At 39.3% G+C, this 21,664-nt stretch overlaps 1 protein-coding gene across 16 annotated transcripts in view; it reads right to left on the bottom strand.

Annotated features, from left to right (window-relative positions):
- The window catches only part of LOC135503416 (syndecan-like), a 66,957-nt gene that overhangs the window by 14,062 nt on the left and 31,231 nt on the right, over positions 1–21,664 (bottom strand). For 2 of the 16 annotated variants that reach the window (XM_064796977.1, XM_064796987.1), the window contains exons 3-10: positions 12,850–12,915; positions 12,189–12,312; positions 11,638–11,766; positions 5,972–6,059; positions 5,589–5,722; positions 5,171–5,197; positions 2,853–2,924; positions 685–770 (exon numbers count right to left, since the gene is read on the bottom strand). In XM_064796977.1, coding sequence (XP_064653047.1) covers positions 685–770; positions 2,853–2,924; positions 5,171–5,197; positions 5,589–5,722; positions 5,972–6,059; positions 11,638–11,766; positions 12,189–12,312; positions 12,850–12,915 — 726 coding nt within the window. The remainder of the gene's footprint in view (positions 1–684; positions 771–2,852; positions 2,925–5,170; positions 5,198–5,588; positions 5,723–5,971; positions 6,060–11,637; positions 11,767–12,188; positions 12,313–12,849; positions 12,916–21,664) is intronic. The other 14 variants (XM_064796979.1, XM_064796990.1, XM_064796986.1 and 11 more) reach the window with 12 other exon arrangements.

Here is a 21,664-nt window from a genome sequence, read left to right as displayed (position 1 = left end):
CCCCACCACCACTCTATATCAGAGCAAGGTCCATTAATCGTAGACTTGACAAGTTCAGACCTAATCAGCTGATAGTTTACGAAGTTGTAACTAATTTGCCAACAATGGCTCCTCCCCTGAGAAATCAGCCGTACCGTGATAAGTCATGACTGGACATACCGATAGAACTTGTAGCGCTTTATTACCAAATTAAATGTGACATGGACCAACATAACGAGTAGCTCTCCACCAAAATACGATTTATATTCTACCTTTTGCGAGTGTATAAGGGACAACAACAACAACAACAATGGCGTATTTCATGAACCACACAATTTCAGACAACGACCGATAATCCTCGATTTTACGGCAAGAAACAGCAATGCAGGAGGAACAAAGTCGAAAAATAATCCAAACTTTCGGCAGACGTTTACGGCCATTCTGACAATCAGAACTCTGTGGAAATTGTCAAAATTGAATTAGCTCACGGTGCCTCTGTCAGGGTAGTAGGTGTAAGTGTATATTGGTAACAAACTCGGCAAAATGGCGGCTAATACTGTTGGATACTCTCCCTAACAGAGGCGCCCTGAACCAACGTCTGCCGAATATCTGGACCATTTCACGACTCTTGGGTAGGCGGCGAATAACGATCCATGAAGCATCTTGAAAACATGGCACTCAACAACTGGCCGTTGAATCTCTTACGTTTTTTTTCTTGTTTTTCTTATTTTTTCTCTTCCGTTTGCTCACCGTATCTCTCTCTGACGTCTGGTAGCTCGTCTCCACGCCGTCTGAAACAAAATGGCGGATACATTAGCATCATAGTTTCATCGAAAAACAAAATGGACGAAATATTTACACGAGGTTGTTCTTTATGCGATGTATATATCGAAAAACTTCTTAATAGAATTTGCATAAATTACAAAAATGAGCAAAAATCAGGTATCACTTTCTAACATTTACGGTCGTCTGAAACAAAATGGCGGAGACTTTCAGCGTCGTGACATTACAACAAAATGGACGATACTTTTCGATAAGTTTGTCTTAAACCCACTACACACATTAGACAACCATAATTTTCCGCTTCAGACGTTTTAGGGTTAAAATACCAATTGAATCACGATAAACCGAGTACTTAACAATCGACTAATCTTATTGTATGAATAATGACCACGGTCGCCTTTATCGGCCGCGGCGCAGACTCAGTTGCTGTAGAGGCGTTGTTATAAATCGTGCTATCGTCGTTAGCGAGCGGTTTATAAGCCATAATTGGAGACATTAGCCATGCTAATTTAGTTAATTGGTTGTGGTAGCAGATTGGCGTCAGAGTGGGCAGGGTCCGTGGGGCTTGGACGATGGTTTATATGTCACGGTCAGAGCTCTTGGGGGCCATTAAACGGGCTCGAAAGATTTTGAACTAATTACTTTGTTTACAAAGCAAGTAATTTTGTTTAGACTGGATCTAAAGGGATTTGGGTCGGTGACATTTATCACTTCCGTCCAAACAGTTACCAAATTGATTAAAAAATTTTTGCAAACAAATCATTTTGAACATCCCTGCTTGCAACTGTTTCGCTCCAAGCCATTTCTAAGGTTATTTCCCGATTTCGGTTATATCCAGGCAAATTCTTTCAATGATTTCGCACCAAATATGAGTGGGAAGCCACGCCCCCAATTCCCCTTATTCTATTGATTATCTCCAACACCATATGGGGGCGCCACAGGAAGTCTGAGTTCCATTATCGGTAACGCAAAACATCAAAGTGACAAGGAAACTCGAAGTCAAAGAAAAGTTAGGAAGTCTCAAAAATCAATGCGAATGTCAAACTTTGATAAAACACATCTAATATCCGGGATCTTTTCATGTTTTCATAAAAGTGAACGGAATTATTCCGACTCTCCAGACAGACGTCACTGAAGAGGAAGTATTTATAACTAAAAGGAGCCTCTCATGAAAGGACACCTTGTTGAGACGGACGCAATGATCTTTCAGCTTTGATAAAATGGTACAAAGAGGGGCGAATGGCCTAAGTTCTTACAAAAGTCACAACTGTGGCTGATCTCAATTTACTTGGTTGTTTGGCAGGATAGTTTTGTGTATTTTTACTAAGGTTGTGAATTCAATCGAAGAACCACCATGTAGGACAAACTGCAGGTGCAAGTGAAGAAATTTGTCCCTCATTGAAGCGATAAGCAATAAAAATAGCTTGTCTGCGATGCAATTGAAGCACATTTACGAAATGTCACAGGCGTGTTACTGGAGCAAGGTGGTGAATTCAGTGAAAAAGCTGCTGAAAATGGTGTAATTGTTTACGAAGTGATCACAATGCCACCTATAGGTGATCAACATAACTTTGTAAATATCAACAAAAGTGACACAGAAAGCGGTAATTTGAAGCTTGAACGTAAATCAGGGAATATGCTTTACAGAAACGTCAGTGAGAACAGAGGACTTGCAACTAGGGGAGGGTGTCCAATCATTGTAACAGCTAAATTCCACATGCATTGCATTATCAATACAGGGTGACAAGCCGTGTTGTCAATTGCTCACACTCCCAGGATGATGATTACACGATAAAAAGAGTTGACATGAGCAATAATCATAAATTTTTCAGGGAAAACTTTAATATTTTTCAAAATCTTCATATGCAATAACTTGAAGCAGCTTGTTGGACCTTGAACAGGTCCAAGGTAAAAGCAATTTTTAGTCAGGGTTTTAGCAAGTGTAGTTACAGGATCAACGCTCTATTCAATTGGCTGCAGTTAAAAGGGTTAAAGGCACTTCAGTTATAAACGCATCGTGAATGTGAGTGAGGCATGGGGACACCGACGTCGTGACACGCCACGACCCATTAAGACGCACAGACACCAACCTTCATCCTTTATACTCCGGGGCATGTGACCACCGTCGTAGGCAGTCAGGTGAATGCCCCCGGTTAAAAACTCTGAAGAATGGAGAATCAGTTAGGATTTTAACAAAACTATGTTCTTAATCCCGAATTGAAGACCAGTGTTAAATAAACTTGGAAGTGTAAGATATGCATTGTTGTGTTGCGCAAAATGTGTTGGCTAGAAATTAAGCATTTGTGTGTTCCAAGAAAACCAGATGATGATGATAAGAAAGGTGTGTTTAGTCTGTGACTCAAAGTAAGATAAAGGGCGTAATTTCGCCGCTTTCTTGATGAGTGTCCCTTGTGGTAAGACCTCTGTTCTGAGGAACAAAATGGCTGACCTACTGGTTCAGCCTTCCACCGCAAGAGACACTCATCTTGAAAGACGCAAACTGTATTGTGTCTACTATTCATTCTCCCTTACCCTCACTGGCCGGGGACAGACGCTCCACCACAACACTAGTAGTTCCACCACTGACACTAGGTGGGGCAGTCATAGTTCTACCCATGTCAATAGGTGGAGTTGTTGTGTCAGGTGGTAGGCCAACCCTGACACTTTTACCAGGTGATGTTGTGGAGGAGGGTACGTCGTGTAAAAGTATCTGTGCTTCTCTTGCCTTGTTTAACATTATTTCTGGATCCAACGCAGCAGAAAATGTTTGTTGTTTATATTATTTCAAATTACACAATGCTTTGATATGATTAGTTACAGATCTATCTTGTGTATGTTGGATTTATGATGTTTGTGTTTGGAATTTTCAAACTTTTTAGATTCTCAGCAGTCATGTCACATCATATAAGATGGGATTTTTGGATCTCAAACTGTGCCAAGATCTCGAATCACTCAACCAATAATTTCACAACAAGACACAGTTTCTAAACTTAATCTGGACAGCTTTCATACCCAACAGCATCACAGCAGACGACTTCACATGAGAATTGAGGATAGTTTTGAACCGAAAACGATTTAGTTTACACCATGTGACCATTCACACCATACACATGATAGGAAGAATTTATAAGACGAGCTTATAACTTTTTCATGAGAGCTGGTAAATTAATACAATGTAGTTGACTACAGGCACTCCACAACCATTTACAATCTACATTTTAGTTGAACTTCACTCTTTAATCTACTTTAATCAAGACAACTTATACAGTATGCATCAAAATAAATGCATAACAGCCTAGTTTGGCCAACAAATGCCAACGTTTCAAATTATCATAGGAATTTGTAATATTCTAGAAAACTCAACATTTTGACAGTTTAGAGGCTGTTGCATTTATTTTGACACACCCTGAGGAACTAAAAGCGAAGGAGGACGCGAAATACACACACGACTCAGTTTGTATCAAGAAGAGCGCCCTCTAATATGAAATTGACATTTCAAAGTTGGGATACTGTGAATCACTAAAGTTTCGTGGGAGTTTTCATTTTTGCTGATTTTGTGGCGAGTCAAGTTCGCGAAAGTAAAAATTGTCAAAACAAATTATTTTTTTGGAAAAACTGAAAAAATGTTGCAATCTGCCAAAAATAAAATCGAGATTATTTCAAATTTTTTTAGAAAATTTTTAATTTTTTTCAGAAATTTTCACGGATCACAAAAATCAAATCTTCTTATTTGACAAAGAAAGATGCAATCAGGTAAAAAAAGTCGCTAAATCTTTCCTTTTTTAGAAATTTTTCGCAAATTGCCATAATCAAGGGACTCGAAATTTCGTTGATTACAGTAGAGAGAGGGAAGACATTCTGATACAAACTGAATTCATTTTGATAAATTCAAGACTGTTTCCTGTCGAGTTGTCCGAGGTTGAAAACTTCTAAACTCTCAATGACATGTGACCAAACAATCCGTTTTTGAAAATCACTCTTTGCTCAAATCCTCAGAATTTCTCAAACCAGTTCGGAGAACTTTTCAAGAAACAGTCCTGCTTATACGAGCAAATTAACACAGCTGAAAAGCAATCGAGGTTTGAAATTAATCAAATTAATCAAATTAATAAGTTACTGACTCTAGATAAGGTATAGCTGCTGCACGTCATGGATCCAGAATCACTCCTTGGGGAAGAGAGCTTCGACAAATTTGTGACTATTTTCATGACTAGATTTGCTGCATGGAGACAATAGACAGCCAATATCTCGTCCTAAAAATAAAGCATTCTCCCCCTGGTGAGTGCCTCCAGAACCAAAACGAGCGGCGAATGCAATGAGAAGTACTCGACTAGGGCACGAAAAGAAATGATTAGAAATCAGTCAAATTATCATATTTTGTTTTATTCGTTTGAAAATTGAATCATACCTTTTACTGACACATTGTCCCCATACGCTGTAAATATACACAGCCGATGAAAAAAATGCAAAAGTACGCAAAGCGCTGAGTTAACACCATTTTGCTCCTGAATTTTCCATTTTTTGATCAAACGTTTTGGATACCACAGGATCCATGGCCACAGCTTATAGTCCCTTTAAGTGTGGTTTCCTCCTACAGTACATATCCAACCTTACTTTGTGCAGGCCTCATTGCTGTGGTTCATCACTGCCAAACAAAATACTGCAGGCGATAAACAGCAAAGGGTGTTGCAAAAAAATAGACACAGAGAATTTCAAATATTTTTGAAATAAACCCTGAACCCCTATACCAGCAAAATAGGCAAGCCCCTAACATATAGAGTATAATGAAATGGGACGGAAGAGTTCATTACTTAGGGGAGACTCACCTCGTTCACAGTTTGGTTTGGCAGGCAGGTTCTTTTTGGTATATTTCACCTCGATTCCGTGGCGATCGACGCACCAGCAAACGCCACGCACCGTGTCGCATTGCTCTTCTTTGAAATCACCATTTGATTTACAACTGGAGGAGGGAAAAGGTCATTTAAAACCAAGATGGAGTACGGACGTACATCACAATGAAATTTACAAGTTTGTTTTTAATACATTAGATTCCATGGGAATGGATTGGACCTAGAAAATATACCCCAATTGTTAGGATTAAATTCTGCTGTTTTGACCTCTCCACACACAAAAATGAACAATTTGTTTTGGAATTTGAGAATATTTCTGATTGGCTCTTTTTCAATGTTGCCTTGGCAACCAAACTTACACTGGGAAGAAAGCACCTATTAAACCGCGATCGAAATTCTTGGCGTTGCGGCTTAGTTTCTCGCATTTTGTGAGCTCCCTCCCTGTGACTGAAAAGACAATGAAAATAAAATTATAACTTTTGCGATAAAGAGTTCATGGTTTCATCTACAATTAGCTTTTTCTCAGGCGTGAGATTCGTTCCAACAAAATGAAAGCTTACCATTCCATGCCATATTTTTACTGTTTGTTACAAATTCAATTCATTAAAGAATGGCACATTTTTCAAACAGAAGCGATGGGCCCGCCTTTAATGAGGAAAGATGCTATTATTTTTGTATTCATTTGGAAATTACGACCAATTTTCTTGCCTTCATTAAGAAATTAGAAACTGACTCCCTTCTACTAATTAAAGATTAACCAAATTGCTATAATCATCTTTTTGGATTATCTTTAATTGACTCCAATCTTACGATACCATCTTCCAGATGAGCTCATTAATTACAGGATAAAGGAATAATTTGCGTCTATTTGAATAGAAATTAAAAATTTTCTTCCGAAAATTAACTAAAATCCCACATTTTCATGACTCTTTACTAACTATGACTTTTTTCCTGAAAAGTATTTTTTTTCCAATTTAGAAAGATGACATGTGCATAGAATACCTCAACTGAAGTGAAGACATTTCAGAAACAGCGCCACCTAGATTGGAAGTATAACATCAGTACTCTCCACAAAGTAAGTTCAAAATGGATCTTTTGAAAAATTTCTGATCAATGGCAACTTTACAAAACTGAAACCACCACAAAATAGGAGTTAATTTCATGAAGAAATGTTTTAGGCCACAAGAAACCAGAAACCAGACTTTAGTGCAGAATAATTTTTTTACCACCATTTTAAACTCTTTGTAGAGAACACCGATTAAAACTTACCTCTCCCAGGAAGCACTAATATGCAACATTTCGAACATTTCACACAATATATTCATTATTCACGATATCGTAAACATATCAGGGTTTTATGAAATGACATTTTCAGCGGCACAAATTCATCTTGGATGTTAAAATACTCCACATATCTTTGCTTCATATTGCATGAAATCCCCTGAGGCGACCGGTTAAACATTTCAGGTAGAAATTCCTACAGGTCTGCATTTCATGAAGAAATATTTATTCTTTGGGAAAAGATCAGAAATTAATATCAACATGCAGAATGACAGCCGATATCTACAATTTTAAAAATTAGTTTCACCACTTGCATGCAGCAGAATCACCAACAGAACCGGCCAAAAAGCTACCACATTTGATTGAAGCTTACGACCTTGACCTTGATTGAAAAGGTCAAGGACGTCTTCAAATGTCAAGGTCACAGCATACAACCAAGATAGAGACTGCGATTTATGAAAACTGATACATCAGAGAAATTTATTACTGAAATGATTATATTAATTTCTGACAATGAAATGATGTTGGAGTTGTCATGCTGATAAGGTTTTCGTCACGAAATATTCAACTTATAGCAATAATTAGAATGAATTAATCACTACACATTCATTTTAACTAGATTCTGATAGATTATTTTCACACAAAATTAATATAAACTGTGACATGATACACACAACACAGTGTAGGTGAGGGGAGGGATGATATTAGGAATGACCAAGGTGAAGGTCAAATGACAAAGGTCAAATATAACAGTGCTGAGGTCAAGGTTATAGAAAACACTTTCACAAAAGTTAAAGCCTTTTCCTAATAAAGAAGTTAAAGCCAATTAAAATATTGTTACCATGGAAACGGGATACCAAAAATAAAGTGTGATTAAAATGAATTTTAGTTAAGTGATTTAGAAACTATCACACCAAGGAATGGGTAACTTAGGCACATGACAATAGGGGCCGCCACATTCAGTGAATCTAAAGCTCCATTTCAGAACATCCCAAGATGCTATTTTCACAATCAAGTTTCAAAATGTTCACAAAAGTTGTTAGTTTGAACGAAACCCTCACCGATGGGACGATACGTCTGAATTGGAACTCTCGACTCCTCCAGGGTTAGGATCGCTTACGGACACACCTAACGATATACTTACGCTTGTCCAAAATGGCTGAAAGTTTGCTTAGCGACGAGATATGGTTTGACCCAGTAACCATGGTTTTACATCAATTAACCATAAGGACTCTTAGCAACTGATCATTTTATCAAATATTTGATAAAATGTGCTGCACATTTCAATTTCATGGTTTATGTGAAGTGACAAAACTGACCCTCCATCAAGCCAAATCATCAAATATTTTATAAATAATTCTTCAGATTTAACACATAAGATTCAATTTTCCCCTAATACCTACACCCCTATTAAAGCTACATGTAATGAGACTGTCCACCATTTTTGATCATATACAGAAGAGCAGTCCATTTGTGTTAAGGGGTGATGTAGGTACAATGAGGTGGAATAAAACATATATCTCAATATTTTAAAGTACAAGTGTATATGGATTGCAAGGGTTAATTTAGACAAGAGACGATTGTGAGACATACGCAGAACTTTTTCAAGAAATTCAATAGCGCAGAGCAATTTGAGATTTTACATAAAATTTATGAAATTTACAAGGAGTGAAATTTTATAAGACGTGTTCTGATCAAATCATGCTAATTGTGCGAAAACATTTCAACAATTTAATCTGCAAGATTTTTTTGCGAACAACAATAATTCAAAGATATGAAAACTCTACCATGCTTATTGGTGTGAGGTCAAGGCCAAATGTGTAGGTCAAGGCCATATGTGTGGGTCAAGGCCGAATGCTGTGTTCTGGATGTCATGGAGGTTTATGAGTGTGTGTATTGGAAAACTGATAGAAAAGGATGCTGTTGGCTTCCTATGTTTGTCTTTCTGGGTGCTCGAACATGCATCCATCCTGAGACATATAAATTATTGTTTGTGTTCGAGTCTGAGACATGACTGTGGAAGGAAATTTGTTGACGTCATGTTTGCGTTGTCTCGTAGATAAGAATGGTGTATTGAGGGAAAATTGGGAACAAATTTCCACACAAAGGAGGATATGGTAATTTTCATCTGAACACGTATGTCAAAAGTGCTTCCAAAATGCTGATTCTAGTTTGCTTCTGAAAAATCGTCATTCTACAAAGACCTTAGACTAAAGACTATCTATGTTTTTATCATCACATAACCAATGCCAGCATCTACAGATCAACCATTCTCATCTATGAGTCAACGGGTGGTCAACTCTTGGAACATGCCATTGTGCACATGTTAGGTATCACCAGGCGTCATCTAAGGCAAAAGCATTTGTAAACTTTGAAACTGAAAAGTTCCGGATTCAAATTTTGTCTAAATTTTAAAAGGAAAACTGTAATATCTGCCAAAATCTCCAAAAATGTTACAAGAAACACATCACCAAACACTGCCTAAAATCTAAAATCTGAAATCTAATTGTCCAAATGTTTGAGGTTTGAATGAGAACAGATGACGACTCCTGGTGACACCTTTTGTACACAATCTTAGGTATAATCAGCCAACCTGTGTATGTGCAGGGCCCCCTCGTGTGACATGGGACCGTTTCTGCCGAGAGTTTTTCAGTAGCTGAAATATTGGCAAAATTTGATGGTAATACGATTTTAGGCGATGACTATGCATGCGTGACTTGGCCTACTGATGTTCTCAAACTAGTAACTGGTAACCATAGTTCCTAATCCAGCATCCGTATTAAGACTCCAATGACCTATAAAGGAGGCCGAGTGTTACTGGCCTGACATTCACTCCTTGGCTACCACAGACAGAGGTTCTCATATGCAAATGGTATCATGCATAAGTAAGCTACCTGGACGAGTCATACGTTGCCAACCAGCAGCAATTTCCTGGCTTTATATCAAGAGCTCCAATCCACCTGTTGCTTCAGAAAATCAGCTACATGCTTTTGCCATTATGCTTGTCAAGATCAAAGGCTACTCCACTGGCATCAAAGCGAGTTACATTTTGCCCGATAAACGTTTTCAATATTGTATAAAACAACCTGTATTTTACAGGAAACATCTTATAAAGGCATACAGGGTGTCTCAACGAGAGCGAAGCAATCAGTTTCACAAGGAAAGCAAAAAGTAGACTTCACAATAATCTAAGAATGTAGATTATGATAATGCTTGGCTAGTTTGGATTATGATAATAGATGGCAAAGCAAAAGACTCCTGACAGTTGTGACAATCAAATTGTCCACAAAGAAGACAAAATTTTATCATGTTCTATTTTTATCATTCATAAGCACAACAGCACCATCTATTATCATTAGCATGAAAAGGCTCTGAGGGCGAAAAGGAACGATACGCAGCAAAGTTTGTAAATTTGAAAATGAATTTGAACATAGTTTATTTTTGGATGCAGAGGAGAGTAGGGTCTTACTGTCATCTAAGCAAGTGTCGGCAATGATCAGAGAAAGAATACGTTAAAATTTAGTTTTGAGCGGGACTGATCGGGAATTGAACCCAGGATCTCAGATGTGACAGGTGCGGATGTGTCCATGGACCATGTCACTCATCTCAAAGTCCAACTTGTCTGCGACTAACTTCTCCACCCAGGTCGAGGGTGGAGTCACCAGACAAGTATCTCCAATTGGAACCCAACTGTAGTGCCACCCATCAGATGCTCACAGCAGCGGAAATTAAGATGTAGAAGACGCACTCTTCCAAATGACGCAAAAAGTTTACGAAAAGGAGGTGGCAGATATTCTTACAGGATGTCCTCGAGAAGGGAATACTTCTTGATAAGGAAGATAAAAGGATTTTATTTCTTCTCAAAAAGCTTCTAAAGTTTAAATCCTTTCTGAGATGAGGAAAGATTAACTTGGAGCGCTACGTGACCGGCATTGTTTCCGATAATGGATGTGATGAGACAAGCGGAGGACGTGCTTATGTTTGGGAAACAGCAAGTCTAGATCCATACTTTTTAAGTGATGTGTTTTTGGTAATGGGTAATGGGTATTATGATATGGATTACCTGTCTGTATAAGATTCAAATGATGTGTCACCTACAAAAGGCCTAAAGAATTATAAAGAATGTTATTTGTAACCTGGTTAAAAAAACTGCAGTTTATTCACTTAAGCATATATTAGAACTGATAGAATGTATCATCATCGTCTCAGGCTTGAACATGTCAAAGAAGCAGGTTATGTGCAAAGCTTGTAGCGATTTCCATTTTTAAGCTTTTTCATTTCATGAGGGAATCCTTCTGAAGCGACAGATTCATACCCGCATACCAACCACAGACCAATCCTGTCCATCAAGGGTTAAACAGCCAATAGCTCTGTCACCTTATAAGCTTTTTTGCTCGAAGCAATTGTTGTGTTAAGGTTAGGCCTACATCAGAACCATCTTTGCGTGGCAGAAGGCCAAGGCACATTATCAGCAATCATTTCTGGCATTCAATATTTACAAAGTTATCGCTCCTTACCATTAAGGTAAAGTTGTACAAGTTTAGCCACAGTACAACTAATAAGGTGAGGTGGTACAATTATGGCATCTGTACAAATACAGTAATTGTACCAAATTACCTTATAACATAAGGTAAATGGGTGCAGGAAATACTTGTTTTCAGTATAGGCCTGCAGCGAAAGCATGTGAGGGTTTTTGGCATATTTACACAGCTTTCTATTTGGCATATCTTTGACAATATCCTACCATTCTCGCTGACATTATTGACAGGTTCTGGGTCCACAGGATCTAGGTCAAGGTCAAGGTCACGACCTTGTTCATCATCATCGAGGTTTGAATAGTACCCTCTTTCTCCTGATTGACCTGAACGGCTAACTGTTCAACAGAAAATATCAAACTAAAGATGATATTGTTATCCCACAGACTGATTAACTAACGCCTGAAAACCAACTTCTATCTTACTCTCCCAACTCATTCCACTTTTCTTTGCAAAATATAGAAATATATCAACTGATTGCTCGTGTAAACATTTTGGAAACAGTCCGACAACTATACGCTGTCAAGACATTGAAATCTTTCCATTTGCTCCTCTCTTCTTACTACACATACTGTAAACCTGGACAAATTATACTTGTACAAGCCGGAAAATTTAGATTTTTTTAATAATGATAAAAAAACAAGGCTATTTCATGCAAGAGGAAAGATTTCAACAATTCTACATCATATAGTTTCCAGAACTGTCCCGTTGTTAGGCGTGTCCAAGGTAAACAAAGCTAAACATGCGGTGGCACACTTACACGAGGAAACGGAAACATAAACACCAGAACCGCTTTCACCCTCACCGTCCTCGTCATCCGGTCCGAGACCGGAACCGCCAGATTCCGTATCGTCTTTAGAACCGCCGCTGCCTTCTACTTGGTCCTGGAATGACAGGAAACGTAAATATTAGTGAAAAAGACTGACTTAAAGATGGACCCACCCAATATTGTACAACCACGCCAAAGTTTGTTGAAGAAAATTTTACTGCCAATCCCTCAAGCTATAACATGCTTTATGATGCGACCTGAAATAAGAATATTTCAGAGTTATTTCTTTCTTGTCATCCAACCTTTCAACCCGAGTTGATCTGCCAGCAATAACACGTTAGTCATGCAATCTGAAACAGCATCGCTATTTCAGTCGAAAGAGAGCCTCATTTAACTCACCTGACCTAGTCATGCAACACCTGTAACCTACTGACAACCATATCCAAGAAAAGAAGTCTATCTGACTGATAGACATTCCTAGACCTTATAGAAAATACAGGCAAAAGACATCCAAAACACTTTTTGATATTCAGGCCAACACCAGTCTTCAGGCACCATTCTTTCTGACTATCAAACCCTGCAATATGACCTTGACCCACAAATATGACCTTGACCCATCAATGCTCTGACAATGAATGTTCAAGCGACTTACGCTTCTATCGATCACCCTCTCTCGCCTCCCCCTCTTCTCGGCCGCCCTCCGACGATTCATCAAGTTCTAACCAACAGAAGAGAACCGAAGTGTCAATCTAAACATCAAATGACCTCGGTTACCAAACGATGTCGTGGTTGCTAAGCGACTGTCCTTGATCACCTTGACAACCAAAAGTATGAGATTTCATTTCTATTTCACCAAATTTCATCATCTTATACAGAGAAGTAACCTGTAACTCTAACATCAAATTACCTTGGTTACCCGACAATATATCCTAGTTGCCAAGCAATCATTTATTAACGTCACGGCAACCATAACAGCAATCAAAACTAGACTCAAAATCGGTCAAATCATTATTGACAGATCAAATGGCAATGTCCTCTCAAGTTTGAAGTCAATTTCCTGTCATTTCCTTCAACGTAAATGAGGCAGTTTCGAACATTAGATGACCGATTCTGTAAACTTAGATATTCTACAGGTTTCCCATCCTGTTGCCAACTAAGGTTCGAATGGGTGCAGTTTGGGGTCAAAATAACCCAAGAAGCAAGAGATCATTGCACGAATTCCCCAAAGAAGTTATCGAACCAATTCATCAGGAAGCTCTCCCCACTGTTCCAGACCAGTGCCTCATTGCGTTTAAACGAAACTAATCAATAGCTATTTCCGTTATCAATGATCTCTGGCAACCCCACCATCGATCCTGCTCCCCTAAATTTCACCGAATGGCTTCAATAGATCAGTTGATTTCACGGAGAATGAAGATAATTTCAATCCTTTTAAAGCTGATTGTCGCAGTGCCACCTCCAGGGGTCAGTTGGCTTTGAACTTTGACTCTGCAGGGCCTAATCATGCATTGCTTCATCATATGACGTGACGGCTTACCACAGCACACTAACTGAGCAGTATCTTCATCCAACCTGTAGCTTTATCTTATCCGAATCTTTCCTTCCAGAAACATAATATCTCAAAAGATATTGACGTAAGTTCTTTATGACTGGGGCTCCCTCGGGGCATCAGATTAATCTTCCTCAAAGAACGCACACGAAATGGTATGTTGAATTGAAACCCGTTCCACGGTACCCCCTTGTGCACCCCATCACCCATTCTAATATACGACCCCCCCTCCCCACGGGCACTCCATCCATCTTTCTTATATACACACCATCGACACAAACGTCAATCAAGATTGATGGCATTCCGATCGCCGTGGGAGCGAAACACGGGAAAGTTGTGATCGGCACGGAGCGGGAAATCCCAGGGGATGGACAAAAATTACGCCATACGTCATTTTTATGGCGAGTGATTTTGTTACTTTCTTTTGGTGACTGGAGGTGAAGCTTGACAATTGGGCTGTCAGCAGATCACGAACAAGGACAAACAACTACAGGGCCAACGAGACGCTGAACTCAGTATCTTTACAGTCAAACCAATCTCAGATCAAAATATACTCGTGTTACGAGAGTCAAAACATCCTCGCTTTCAGATGCTGTCTTACTCCTTGACCACAAAAAATAATAATTTACGCCTTTCTTAAAATAAGTCCTGTCAAAAAGGGTCAAAGTAGGTCGCCAGAGGCTTTTTTTACCTCCTGTTCAAAGTCTCCCATATTCCTTGTGTTTATGTCGGTAACCATGGCAATATAGATATCCATTATATTGCAAGCCAAGTGACTTAGGTGTCTTTGCAATTTTGAATATTAAGAATTCTGTTGTTGGAGAGATTAAATTGATAAAATGCTCCCCGTTATTTCACTTAATCTCAGACTAGTGCTTTGCATCCAAAGAATAATCGATGGAATAAACATCGCCCATTATTCGTGCTTTCTGACAAAGTTTCAATTCTACCCTGAAAGGTTACACCTATTGGGGACTTAGACGGGATGGATTCGAGAATGTGACAGGAGTAAGACAGGAAGCCGCTGAATCACCTGCACAAATTCCGCCTCAAGGTGGGGCAAAATTCGATAGGGCCTGTCTGTCCAAGCCAATTGTATCAAATGACGAGTGAAACAGCCTTAGAAATGTTTTCGGTATCCAACACAACACAACACAAATCGCAGTTTAATCTTGCCATTTATCATTTCACTCCCCATTGCTAAATTACGTACACCACCCGCGGGAATACAGCCTTAACCGCTCTCGAGTGAAACACGTCTTCAATCATCGGAGGAAAAAACCCAAGTGACAGGAATGGCCATGTCCATGCGGTCACTAGTTCTGCTGAACTGTTGCTGTTAGGAGCAGTGCTATGGTGCGTTACATGATAACACTACCAATAACCGCTGAAAAAAATCTCGTTCTATTTGCCCGGGTCAGCTGATACAATCGACTATTCGGGGACGTACAGACGATATTTCATCATGAGTTCAAGTTTTTACGCCGGGTACGCTACAGGGTTTCTTTTACTGCACTGAAGAGACACTTGGGATCTTGGCATCAGATAATTCACGACTTGATCCTTGTTACATCCTGTTCCCGGTTTTTCGATGATATCTGAACATGGTGATATCTGTCTCAATTTTCTTACAGCAATGTTGATTGGTTGTTGCAACGACGTATCAGGAGAACGTTACCGGGCTTCTAACCAGGAGGTTGCAGGCTGGATTCTAAGACTGGTCTCATTGCTACACCATCTGACCCTCTATCATAAACTTCCTAGGATGTCATCTATGAATCAAATATTACTGGCAGAACGACCCCCAGGGATAGTTTGGTATTCATAAACGCCCAGTGCGCTGGTTTTATCTTCTCATTGCATTATCAGTGAAAGGTTTCATAAGTTGTCGCAAGCCGAAATTGATATAAATTCTTAAACAGGCACTCTGAACAATTCCAAGTGAGGGTTCGTGTGCAGAATCTGGTCTGTCACAACTCTCAGTTGTCAACTGCTTATAAGGGTATCAGCAATCTGTGGGTAAAACAAGAATTTCTAAAATCTCCTCAAAATGGACCAAAATTGAAGTAAACCATATTGATATAAATTCTTAAACAGGCACACTGAACAATTCCAAGTGAGGGTTCGTGAGCAGAATTTGGTCTGTCACAACTCTCAGTTGTCAACACATTATAGGGTATCAGCAATTTGCGGGTAAAACATGAATTTCTAAAATCTCCTCAAAATGGACCAAAATTGAAGTAAACCAAGGTTCCTAATCAATCCTGGTTCCAAGGCTCCAACTTCAACACTTCAAGACACAAGAAGCCGGCCAATTTGATTCCTGGGGACAGGGTTTTCATACAGAAATCAATCACGTTGGCAAGAAAGATTATCTTCAATTCTGTCTCGGGTTTCAAACGGAGCTCTCCGCTTCTAAAGGTTATAATCTCCCATGTGTCGCGTCTGAAATCACCTCATTTGAATAGGTGGCACCTGAGGGATTCTTGTTCTCTTTGCAATTAAGCTGAGGCTTCTTTGGAATTTGATACGCATCTTCAAAGATGGATGACCCCAGTTTCATAAGGGTCTTGTGTGGAGTCTTCTCGATGAAAGGCTTCTTGGTCTTGGATACGTGTATCAAATGCTCATCAACATTTTACACCCACCCTATTCATGTGGTCAGATTTCGAGCCCAATATATATCTTACATAGAGGTCCGGGGGTACCATGTACCCATAGATCATGCTGGCGCGTTGTCAGATAATGGGTGACTTCCGCAATAATCAAATAGAGGCTAAAGGATGAAACGGTCCATCGGGAGCCAAAGAGAGCAAGGGGAGTTAGGATTGTAATTGGGAAATATGGGCTCATATTTCACCACAACGACCACTGATCTCACCCACGGCCAGGCAAACTACCTGACAATGAGAAGTTGCAAGAAAAGCATACATAACCACATAAGACATGTCGCGAACTCTATGCATTACATACGCCAAAAGCACAAAGCCAATTTACAGAAACCTATTCGGAACGTTCATCCGATTTACGAAGGATATAAATAATGCAGCGTTACCACAATGAATGTTGCGTGTTGACCTACCATCCAGAATACAGAAGCAACACAAAAAACAACCACTTGGAAAGAGTTAATCTCTTCAGTAACAGTACACTCTTGAAGAAATTTGTTTCCACCAAAAACCTGCTGCAAGTGGTCCACCTTTTATCGCTAGCTTACGACAATCTTCAGGTCAGTTACTGTCCAGTGATATATAGCATTGATTCAACCACTTTTATTTCTGTGGCTCCCATGACAACAGATGCATTTCTTGAACCTTTCAATAAAAACATTGCCACTTACTTCCAAGCTCTAAAATAACTCAAAGTGCTCGCAAATTATTTATGGCGGTCAGTCGTACGAATCTCTTGGGACGAGAACATGCATGGATTTTATTGATGATGTCGCCATATTTTATGTATTGTGTTGATAAATGGATGCTCAATCTCGTTATTACGATCTTTGAGATAGTGTCCTGAATCAGCAATAGGTTGTGTTTGACGGAGGAAATTTTACACTCTGTCAATTTGATAGGCTTAGAAATGTCTCTTTCTGAGTTCAATTCAGTACTATCAAAATAAACCAGCAGGAACTTTCAAAAGGTAAAACTCTTTTTTAATCAAATATCAAAACAGAGAAGATAAAGTTCTACCCAACTAATAGATAGTCATAATCCAGTTGAAACTTTAGACAAACATGAAACTTGAAACTTGAAATCTGATATTTTATTCTTGCTGATCAAAACGAATCAAGAGATTGGGAAGACGGCTTAAAACTTTCAAACATATCAAATAATTTGTGGCTAATTTTAAGCCTGTCTGGGATTTCGAGCTCCCTCTGATTATTACCAGTATGTCTCATTACCATTTAGTCAGCCATGTGCACCATACTTCAGAGAAGAGCATAAAACCTACTCTGAGGCGAGTCGGCCAACAATGGACCCATGAATCAACGCCCCCTTTAATCAAATCACACAACCAGCAGGTGAGACGTCTCTGCGCGTAAATCAGATTACGCCAAGGTTGATGAAGCGAAAGCATTGAAAACATTCTGCGGTAATGCCATTAAAACACAACTGAGCGCCATAGATCCAATTGGGAATTGAGAAGTTTCGCTAATTCAGTGGTTTACTCTGAAAACTTGAGCTCTGACCGAATATCTCGATAGGCCATCCGTCTCGCGGTTGAGTTTCAAGGACCAGAAGGCGGCTGATCAAATTTCGGTTACAACGGAACTGGGACTTAAGGAAGGTAACTTGAGTAATGTGCATTCTTTAGAGACTTGAGTAATTCATTTAGGTTCTGCTATGTCAGAAGGAGTGAATATGCTCTTTTTTGGCAAGAAATCTATTAGAGTTAGTTTGACATGACTGATTATACCGCACAGCTTCAATTGAAGACCGCGTTTCTGAATATTCAAGTCAAAATGAACGCATGGTTGTTTGATGCCATTCAACATGTTTAACTGGAGACACAATACGTTGGCGATGGTGATGATCTAATGTTTCGATTTACCCTTGTGTCGATTTCGTAGTAATTATTGTGCAGACATAGATCGGGGAAACGAGAGTATGGTGGACTCTCCTTACAAAGTACACGTGAAGACAAATATTGATTTCGTCTTCGGTAGTTCGGTCACTTGGTACAAGGAATATCGGCTTTTTGCCTCGCACAGTGAGAGAGCCAGAAACATTAACAAGAAACCCATACGATATGTGTATCTGGAAGCTGCCCTGGATTTCAACTCATCCAGTATCATCAAGTCCAAGACTCAAATGGGAGCAAGAGGGAGTGTAACAACAGGCACCATGACAGCCTTCAAAGTGGTTTTTGTTATATCATGTCAACCAGCTGTTGAGCTATGGGTTGACTATAGCCAGGTCAGTCAGAAAGGATAGAAATCAGAGCACGGGAATCATACCCACATCTGATTGATCTACCGAGCCATGGGTTGTTGACTATTGTCAGGTCAGTCAGAAAGGATAGAAATCAGAGCACGGGAATCATACCCACATCTGATTGATCTACCGAGCTATGGGTGGTTGACTATAGTCAGGTCAGTTGGAAAGGATAGAATTCAGAGCACGGGAATCATACCCACATCTGATTGATCTGCAGTTATCCAAATTCCAGACTACCTGCAGAAAGATTGATATGTTTTCCGAGCCAAAGAAAGATGCGCTGCTTCTGATGAGCATAGCTACTTGTTGAATCACCAGAAAGCTCTCAACAGGTAGGGTTAATGATTGCCAAATGCTCAAGTAGTGATCAACAGGATTGTTGATGCCTCGCTTGTGGGCTTGGCTTCCACAACAAACTCGAGGGTGCAACAGATGAAGGCCTTATTTACCAAGGGGGTGTTCTGTTATCCAACCCCTCAAGAGCGCTACCTTTCTTATTCTGGCTGCTGATGGTGCCAAAAAAGCATGTGGTAGCCAAATAAGGCAATGCTACACCATGTTTTTATTGACAAAGGAATTTCTCACGTATTTACGTCACACTTCTAAAAGGGAACACCCAGTTCTAAAAATAACGCCACTGACGCAAATTACAAAACAATTGATATATCCTCGGAGGAATTTCCAATCGATTGATACATATTTTCAAGTATAAATTGATTATTGATGATTTCATATCAAATTAGCGATACATTTTGTGAAGAGTACACTTCATAAACACACAATGATTCAACCAGGTTAACAAGAGATGATCTAATTTTCATTTCATCCGACATTGACCATATTTTCCTTTCTGAAACATACACACAGGAATTCCGACAAGGTTCACTCGAAATGCACTCAATGATATTTACACAATTGTATTGGAAAATACCTGCTCATGTTCGCCATTAAATATAGATAAGTTACCCATATATAGCTCCCCTTCATTTTGTGAGAACAAGAAATGAAAGAATTACGCGACCGTGAATTGTTCACAGCGAGAATGGCACGTTCGTTCTTCCGATAAAGATTACTAATTATTTACGGATCTTTCCGGAGAAATTCAATGTCCATGTTGTTGGTAGATGATGAAATAAAGATGTATTGTAAATGCCACGGTAAGATAAAAGATGTTTTGATCAATTAACGGTATTGTCTCCCTATAGCTTGGAGGAACGTGGTTTAGACTTCGAGTGTTAGCTGTTACGTGCCACTACAGTTAGCCACCAATTTGGGTTATTGGCCATCGCCTTGGTTACGGTAAACTGCATTTGTGAGGGGCATCTTTGAAAACGGAATGCAACAGGGACCATCACCCTTTATCCTTTGAAATACAGAATTTGTTTCTTGCAATTTGAATGTGAGTAAAGTTGTTGGCTTTTGACATTAGGAACATTTCCCAGTTCACCATTCAACTGACACTAATTGACAGACGGGAAAAGGACGACAGCAATAATACTTTAGAAAGCTACTTTATGCACGATACTAAAAAACACAACAGACAATTTCTGATGCGCAAAAAGATAGTGGTAATTATTACATCCAGGCATAAAATCGTCATGTTGTGAGATTATGATTGAATATTGTCATATCATCTTCAGCCAATCAGCACCAGCAGTCTGTCTGCGACCATTTCAAGTCAACTTAGCTTGATTTACTGTACTAATGCACATAGTAAATGATGCAACCTGATCAGGTTTTAGCGTTTAGCTTTTAGCGCCGAGAATTTAGACACAATTGCACCGTGACGAGTTTGACATTTAGCGCGGGCATCTTCCCGTGGATCAATCAAAATAAGACTACACATTGTATCGCATTATATCTAGAGTAAGTAATGAATTGTATTCGATATCATAAAAGCAGATTAGATGAAACGTAGTTTGATCCTCGTATTGCCGTCGGCAACTTGGTGTTTTGACCTTCAAAGATCGGCAGGAATGTGTACGAGATCGACGTTCATCTGGGGCGGGAATTGCTGACAAAATGTATACAAAGTTTGGCAAAAATCCAAACAGAACGCAAAACTGTATTCAAAATCAATTCTAAACCAAGTAGTGTTGGCAAAGCCAGAAGCTCATCAATATATTTTTTTTCATTTCGCAGTAGACTTAATTCTGCATTTGCATGGCAAAGTTTTACGGCGGAGTTGAAGTTCTAGCGATGTTTGCATGCATCCGTGCATTTCGTTTTATACATTCACGAAAATTTCATGTTTAAAAGTTATTTTATGCATCAACTAAGTCTTCATTGACAACATGGACAGACAGGGTTATATCAGGTTGGTAAAATACATGTGATCTACTGCAATATCAAGGCCCGAAGCATGTTAGTTTCAAACACAACATATTACCTTCAAGTTTGAAAATGTCACCGTCACAGTCATATATTGACCTTCAGAATAAAAGTCTATACATAGCCTCCCAGGGTTACGTGATAAAAACACTACTATAAAACTACAAAGTATATCAGTATCACGCTTGATCAATAATGCTGGGCGATGATCATCATGTTTTACTACGATATCAGGAATCTGGAATTTGTAAGAGAGCATCTCAGGTCAATCGAGAGACAGTGACACCAAGGACGTGATTGACTTTTAGAAATCAAGAAGAGGCAATCTGTTATAAGCTTAGAACTTATGTCATCGAAAAGCGACCCGTCACAGCAAAACCAGGCGGATGTCATACAGAAGATGAGCCTGTGACACCAGGAGATAATGGAAGAAACTGTGATACTCAAATATCACAAATGGCGGACAATAGCAAAAAGAACAACCATCGATCTCAACCTGCCAAGGTCAGAGCAAAGTGCGCCTGGTTTTGCTGTGACAGGTCACAATTTTGCAAGAGGAGATCAAGGGATGTACAATATAAACGGATGCAAAATGTTCCCAGTTTATGCAAGTATCAATTCGTTTCTTGTACCCCCCTCCTCAAGGGTAG

The sequence above is a fragment of the Lineus longissimus genome, chromosome 19 (genome assembly GCF_910592395.1).
Source record: "Lineus longissimus chromosome 19, tnLinLong1.2, whole genome shotgun sequence".
Classification (NCBI taxonomy): Eukaryota; Metazoa; Nemertea; class Pilidiophora; order Heteronemertea; family Lineidae; genus Lineus; species Lineus longissimus.
The sequence above is the reverse complement of the archived record's forward strand: the minus strand, read 5'-3'. Positions and strand labels throughout refer to the sequence as shown.